General features: G+C 45.5%; 1 protein-coding gene across 1 annotated transcript; it reads left to right on the top strand.

Moving 5' to 3' along the window:
* The first annotated feature begins 1070 nt into the window (after positions 1-1070).
* On the top strand, positions 1071-3513 carry LOC103987574 (3-ketoacyl-CoA synthase 10). The gene is made up of 3 exons (XM_009405908.3): positions 1071-1547; positions 1676-2301; positions 2712-3513. The coding sequence occupies exons 1-3, from the start codon at positions 1137-1139 to the stop codon at positions 3271-3273; spliced, it is 1599 nt and encodes a 532-aa protein (XP_009404183.1). The 5' UTR covers positions 1071-1136; the 3' UTR covers positions 3274-3513.
* Positions 3514-7553: the final 4040 nt, after the last annotated feature.

The raw sequence follows: 7553 nt of genomic DNA on the forward strand, positions 1-7553 counted from the left end.
CAGCGGTTCCCGCTAAAGTTTCTGCCAAACCATACGAAGCCAAATGGTTTTTGCTCGTACGTAGAGCGAAGGACGCGTGTGGCTCTCGCTCTATTTCGTGAGGCTTAGCTTTGTTACAACTTGCACTTCTCCTAATTAGCAGGCCATGTCGGTGTCACATTTATTGTTTGGATTAATCTTTCAACCACCAACAAACACGGCAACCATGCCCGAGTGCATGTTGCAGACATATCGGTTTCATCTCTGGCTGTTGCCCATTCATAAACAGTGGTTGACGGAGCTCGATGAACCCGCTGCATGCCACTAATCTCCTCCTGCATTTACTGAGGAGAATTATTCTCCTCGAGAGTTGGTCTCTCGTCTTGGCATCAGTGGATTCCATCGCTTTGCTGTTAAACTGTCCTTTAAGGTGGTGTGGTCTGATGCATGGATCGGGAGTCCATCTCCTAGCTTGCATCTGTTGCTTTCTTTTCGTCGAGGCATGCAGCATGCGAGGAAAGGGAAGCCTCCGAGTGGCAGTGCCAACAGTGCACAGAGGATGTTGTTGATGATTAAAGAGAGGAGGATAAGTATTCTTCTTCTTCTTCTTCTTCTTCTTCCATTCCAAACTCTGTTACACGATGACTTGTGCGAGGAAAAGGACTGCCATAATCTTTCTTACCCATATCATGACAGAAACTTTGGGATGGGAGGCCATGTGGTGGAGTTTTCAAGTATGGAAATATAAGGTCTTTCTAAGTCATTTCCTCCCATTTTAACTGAGATTTAAAGCTATCTTTAGTCAACTAAATTCCTATAGTTTTGATACATAATGAGTCAATGAGTTCGTGCTAAAGTTATCTTTTAGTTGGTTGATGGAGTCTGCATGGCCTCTAGTAGCGAAGGGGAGGTATGAAAGAGAAAGCTATGCACACCTCAAATGTAGAAAAATCATTTTGATTGGAAACAGCTGCACCTCCATTCAATGGAAATTGATGTTTATCCAACTACACACTCTTCGGGTTGGTGCGAACATTAACTCTCACTCACCCACCTCCCTCTTTATACAAAGCCTTCCCCTCCTCGACCACACAACCCACAGCCTCTTCTCGAGAGAAGGAGTGGAGAAGAGAGAGAGAGAGAGAGAGAGAGAGAGGATGTCAGGCGAGCACACGCTTCTGTCGACGGAGATCGTGAACAGGGGAATCGAGGCCTCTGGTCCCGATGCGGGATCGCCGACCTTCTCAGTCAGGGTGCGGAGGAGGCTGCCGGACTTTCTGCAGTCGGTGAACCTCAAGTACGTGAAGCTGGGCTACCACTACCTCATCAGCCATGCGGTGTACTTGGCCACGATACCGGTGCTGGTGGTGGTGTTCAGTGCCGAGGTGGGAAGTCTGAGCAGGGAGGAGCTGTGGAGGAAGATGTGGGAGGAGACGAGCTATGATCTCGCCACTGTACTTGCCTTCTTCAGCGTCCTCGCGTTCACCATTGCCGTCTACTTCATGTCTAAGCCCAGGCCCATCTACCTCGTCGACTTCGCCTGCTACCGACCCTCCGATGATCTGAAGGTAATGGCACACTCCTGCAAGCTCGCCTCCATGGTTGTCAGCACTTCCACAGATCTTAGATTCTGTACCAGACTCAAGAGTTTAGCCAGTACACCGGACTGCACCAATACGTGCTCTGCTTTTCTCAGGCGTCCAACGCGGAGTTCATAGAGATGGCCAGGAAGTCCGGCAAATTCGACGAGGAAAGCTTGTCATTCCAATCCCGGATCTTGAAGTCCTCCGGCATCGGCGACGAGACCTACGTGCCCAAGTCCGTATTCTCCACGGGCAACTGCGCCACCATGAAGGAAGGCCGCGCCGAGGCCTCCATGGCCATGTTCAGCGCCCTGGACGAGCTCTTCGAGAAGTGCCGCGTCCGGCCCAAGGACGTCGGGGTCCTCGTCGTCAACTGCAGCCTCTTCAACCCCACGCCCTCCCTCTCCGCCATGATCGTGAACCACTACAAGATGCGCGGCAACATACTGAGCTACAACCTCGGCGGCATGGGGTGCAGCGCTGGCATCATCGCGCTCGACCTGGCCCGCGACATGCTGCAGGCCAACCCCAGCAGCTACGCCGTCGTGGTGAGCACCGAGGCGGTGTCCTTCACCTGGTACACCGGCCGCAACCGGTCGATGCTCATACCCAACTGCTTCTTCCGCATGGGGTGCTCCGCCGTGCTGCTCTCGAACCGCAGGCGAGACTTCCGCCGGGCCAAATACCGCCTCGAGCATATCGTGAGGACCCACAAGGGCGCCGACGACCGGAGCTTCAGGTATCCATCTACCTTTGCTGTAGCCTCCTTCACGTTGATGGTAGATAGCATTCATGGTGCAATTTGAGATCTAATCTAACCAGGAGGATCAAAGAGGTTAGCTGAGAGTCAGTGCTTAGCAGCTGAGCTACATTTACTAAGTTCACCTAATTCTAATAGCATTTAAGGTCACAGCTTAGCCGAAATTAAATGACAACAGAACAAGTGGTCGGATAACGTTCATTGCTTGCACACACGTTGCACACAAAGAAATCATAGCACCAATGGTTGGTGATACGTCAACGAGCACAATTAGATCTTCGTCTCTCCAAAGCGACAGCTGGTTTTGTGGCGTCGCCGGACCAGGTTAGCACGCTACCTCCTGTTTCTGATGTACTGATAAGCTACTGGGGCTGCGATCTCTTCCTCAGGTGTGTGTATCAGGAGGAGGACGACCAAAGAATCAAGGGCCTCTCCATCAGTCGTGACCTCATGGAGGTAGGAGGGCACGCACTCAAGGCCAACATCACCACCCTCGGTCCCCTCGTCCTCCCTTTCTCCGAGCAGCTCCTCTTCTTCGCCACCCTTCTCCACCGCCACCTCTTCTCCAAGCCCGCCGACTCCGCCAACGCCGCCGCCACCAAACCTTACATTCCCGACTACAAGCTCGCATTCGAGCACTTCTGCATCCACGCCGCGAGCAAGGCGGTGCTGGACGCGCTCCAGAATAACCTGGAGCTCGAGGACCGCCACATGGAGGCGTCCCGCGCCGCCCTCCACCGCTTCGGCAACACCTCCAGCAGCAGCATCTGGTACGAGCTCGCCTACCTGGAAGCCAAGGGCCGAGTGCGCGGCGGCGACCGGGTGTGGCAGATCGCGTTCGGGTCGGGCTTCAAGTGCAACAGCGCGGTGTGGAAGGCGATGCGGCGAGTGCGGAGGCCGAACCGCAACCCTTGGCTCGACTGCGTCGACCGATACCCGGTCGGCCGCTAGGGTTTTGGACCCCGCCCGCGTCGGAGGCCTTGGCGAATGCATGCCATGTGTTTGCTTTTATTTCCTGCGTTTATGGTGATTAAGACTCAGCTTGAAGCTATCCTGCTGTTTCAATTGATGGTGTCGTTTACAGTTTGGATGTGCCGATCGTTCGCTCGAAATCGTCTATGTATTGATGAAGTTAGTTTATACTGTTAACTATATTGCTTGCCATATAGTTAGTATATACTGTTTTGCTTATTTCTCTCGCTTCCTTCATCGAGCATAAACCCGTTAATCCGCATCTTTTGAATCCTGCGGTGCATTTTAATCTCGCATCGGAAGGTGCTGAGCCGAACCCCTTCGCCTCAAATGTTGCTCCGTCTCAAGGCAAAGGAATTGGTTTATTATATGATTCCAAGAGACATCACAACCTTCTTGGTCATCCGACCGGGATTGGTGCCCCTCTCTCTCGCTGGGGTTTCATCTTCTGTCGCTGCCCTCTCGATGTTCTTCCCTCTCCCTGCCGTCGGTTCTTCGATTCTTTTAGTCATTCATTTTATTTTGCGTCGAGATCAATGCAGATCTTGGATTTCGTCGTGCTACTGCTCGATTTGTCTATGAATGCCGAAAAATTTTCAGATTTGACGGTTCTTTTGTGCTTAATTTAATTTAAGATTTCAGGCGTGAAATTGTCCGGGGAGTAATGGCGGCCTTGCAGCCGTATGGATGTGCGGTGGCAGGAGCGAGTTGCTTTCCTTCCTTTGCAGGTTGGAACCTTCGGGTTGGTGTTCAAACGGAGGGGCTACCATGGCATTCCTCGTCGAGGCTTGTCGCTTCCAAGGTATAGAGACGTAGGTTCGTATTATTGTCAAGATTGGTTTTTTGTGTTCATTCGGGTGGACTTCTTGATCGTTGTTTTTGATGAATTGTGGATGTAATGGCAAATTGACAACGAAGGTGACGGAGAAAGTGGCCTCAGAATTTTTCTTGTTCATCACTTATGGTGTGTATGGAATTAGGAGATTTCATTATGCAACTTAGAGTCACCACTTCTGCCACTCCTCGATCACCAATGCTGATTTCCCCTTGCCACCCCTATCGACACCACGACCCATTCTTGACCATGGTTGTCTTTCTTATCGTTTCTTGGTTGTGCTTCTTGATCACTTTCATCCTACAAAGTCCATTGGATGAATTTATTACGCTCGTAAAATGCAGGCAATTAAATAAACAGATATCTGAAGAAGTGCAGACTACCAAATGATTATATTGTATCTGTGTTTATCTTGTGAACTCTGAAATTACATTCGGTTTGTAGTCGTCGGTGATAAGTTGCAAGCAACTGTCTTTAAGTAAATCGTCCAATTCAAAGATTGCATCTCATTTCTAGTAATAGATATCTAATTGCAAGTAAACAACTGCTCTGTAGTAATATTAACCGAGTCGGTAGATTGTTTGCAGAAGGGCTGGCTCACTAGCCTCGTCGAGGTTGAACCCTGGGCAGCGACTAGTTTTGTGTCATTCTTGAATTACTTGTAACCTGACATTTCGTATACCTATCTGATTTGTAAAATTCAGTTTTGTTATCATGCTTTCGATTTTGTCCACCATGCAATTTATTTATTTGTTTTTTTGCTTGGAATTGCAAACCAGTTTATAAAGATAACATGTTGTGTGCAATAGTTAAAACTGCAGGTTTATTTCATTTTGGTACATGCAAACTTCATATTTGCCGTATAAACAGAGTATTATGTTTTCGTCCACTAAACGAGTGCTAAGTTACTATATGCTTCTTCCAGGCATTCAGGTGATTCTCCTTGGGGTCTTGAAGGTTCCTTGGCTGCTTTTTTCCAAGCCTTCCACATTGTTGATGTTGTTTGAGACTTAATATGCCAGTCATCAAGGAGTAACATACTTTTGAGAATAAATTTTTGCAAGTAAAACTCCTCTCATGGATTTTGCCATCAAGCTGTTGGACAATAGAGTGTTGGTTCAGATCAAGCTCCCGGGAGTGAAAACCAGTGGAGATCAATAATTGCCAGTCAAGTTATTGAGGTTCCCAGGGGCGGAAACCAGTGGAGGCATGCTGTCGGAGGTATATCTGGAAAACAACTGGAAAACAAATAGACATCATATTGAGGTATATCTTTCGGTTGACACTTCGGATATCACAATTTCAATCAAGGCGACTTGTGTTGTCATTTCTATGGGTTTTCACTACAACTACGTGTCTTAGTAACAGAAATCTTCTATTCAGGATGCTGCACTATTGGAAGATTGGTCATTTGCACATCTTGGAGGTTTCCAACTCCAATTATCCGTTATATGGATTTACCGCTCCTCTCGCTCAATGGTCCCTGTTCCAGGCATCACAGATTCAAATTTAAACTCAGATGAGAAAATAAATCATACAAGATACAAGGATCCATATCATGTCATACAACGGAGAATGAGAAGTGAAGCTTGCATTGTTCATCATGGCATGCGCTTGTACATGTCGATATATTTTGGTTCGAGTTTATGTAAGTTCCTTTTGTAGTTCATTGTAATAGCATACTTGAGCCTGTTGCGTAGCTGTTTTACTGGTTAAACATTGAACTTGGGCACGTATGGTTCATCGAACCTCTAATTTCGTTTTATCTCTATGAACATATCGTTGGTGAAATTTCAATAGTTGGCCATGGTTACAAACCATTCCTTTCCAACTTAGTTGCCAGCAGGCATTGATGAAGAGCTCGAGTTCTGTGCGCTTATTTTACATTGTAACCTCACTGGTGAACTTGCTCATCCTCAGCCTAGTTTTCTTACAGGCTTATTTCTGTCTCTGATCAACAACCTTGGGAGATTGTAGAATATCAATGATAGTACACATAGCCTTTTCTTTCAATATTTGATTATTTCACATCTCAATAACACTAAGGATTCTCTCTTATCATGTCTTGGGGTAATTTTGTTGTCTGAATTATGGATTTAACTATGGATCAACTTTGAACTCTGCTCCAGCCATGGCAAGACTCGATGAAGAACTGTGGATGGATGAACCAATGACCAGTAATGAGTATCTAAGCTTGTCTAGAATCATTATATTTAACTTGTATATTGACTGTTTCTTTTCCTAATATTTCATATTAAGCTTCGGTCACCATCGCCAAACAACAAGACTTGTTTGCCACCGATTTGTGGTCAGCAATGTGAACAATTAATTTTATTTGAATTAGAAGCCATTCAAAGGAGAAACAATCACATTTACATGACAAAATATCATAAAAAAATTAACATCAAATATTCATTTTAGCAGAAAAGAGAGTAATAGATCCCAATCTGAACAGGCAATTAAGGGTTCTATCAAGTCTATGGGGCCTTTGGTCAAGGCATCAATCGAACAAATAGAAGCCACGAATAGACAACACTCAACAGCGGTCGTAGAAAGACGTTCACAAATAGACATGTCAACTGTATCGAAAGAGGTTCACAAATTGAGAGATGTCAATTATACCGAATGAATAAATAAAGATGAAGAATATTTTTTATTATCTATACGATTATAAATAAATTATAACAAGCTGGTTGTCCACCTGATTCGAGTTAGATTAGGTTGAGCCTTGATTGAATCGACCTTACGGATATATTGTCGAAGTGTAATCTAAGCTGACACATTCAATTAATAGGGATGATTAGTTAATAAAATTTTTTATTTATTTATTATTTTTTTAAATGAATTTTAATATTTTTTTAATTATTTTTAAATAATAATAATTTTTAAAAAATAAATTAAAAATTCGAAGAATATTGAGACTCCCTGCTCTCTTCACATCCCTATTTAGAAAAGTGTTCAAATTAAAATGGTTTGTCTTATTATCATTTCACCTTATGAATTGTAGTGCAGCATTCATTATCCATGTGCTATATTATTAGTCACGTTGGAAGGAGGGAGGAGGTAATTGCGTCAGGTACGAAGACTTGAGCTACCACGTAAAAGAAGAGGAAGAGGAAGTTGCCAAGTCTGATGCAGAAGGTTCCTGGAGTTACCCTGTTGCCAACTCCTCCTCCTCTTCTTCCTCCTCCTCCTCCTCCTACTCAGTGATGACAAGAAAAGCTTGGAATTGCTCAGAGAAAAAGTAAACATCCTTGGAACAATAATCACCATTCCAGTCGAAGACAGAAGCCCTTTTTCCATGCCAAAGATCATATTCCCCCAAAACTCCTGTGACATTCCACACTTTTTACTGACTTCAACGACAGAAGCTTCGCGTCAGGCCATCCCTTTGTGGTGACCGATGTTGGCTGCTACGACCCGC

Source organism: Musa acuminata, chromosome BXJ2-6 (genome assembly GCF_036884655.1).
Source record: "Musa acuminata AAA Group cultivar baxijiao chromosome BXJ2-6, Cavendish_Baxijiao_AAA, whole genome shotgun sequence".
Lineage (NCBI taxonomy): Eukaryota > Viridiplantae > Streptophyta > Magnoliopsida > Zingiberales > Musaceae > Musa > Musa acuminata.

What these genes read in the sequence shown, in the direction of transcription:
- LOC103987574 (XM_009405908.3), top strand. Translation starts at nt 1,137, where the DNA reads ATGTCAGGCGAGCACACGCTTCTGTCGACGGAGATCGTGAACAGGGGA. An exon ending in GACCCTCCGATGATCTGAAG is followed by an intron (nt 1,548 to 1,675) that starts GTAATGGCACAC and finishes TGCTTTTCTCAG; the next exon opens with GCGTCCAACGCGGAGTTCAT. An exon ending in GCCGACGACCGGAGCTTCAG is followed by an intron (nt 2,302 to 2,711) that starts GTATCCATCTAC and finishes TCTCTTCCTCAG; the next exon opens with GTGTGTGTATCAGGAGGAGG.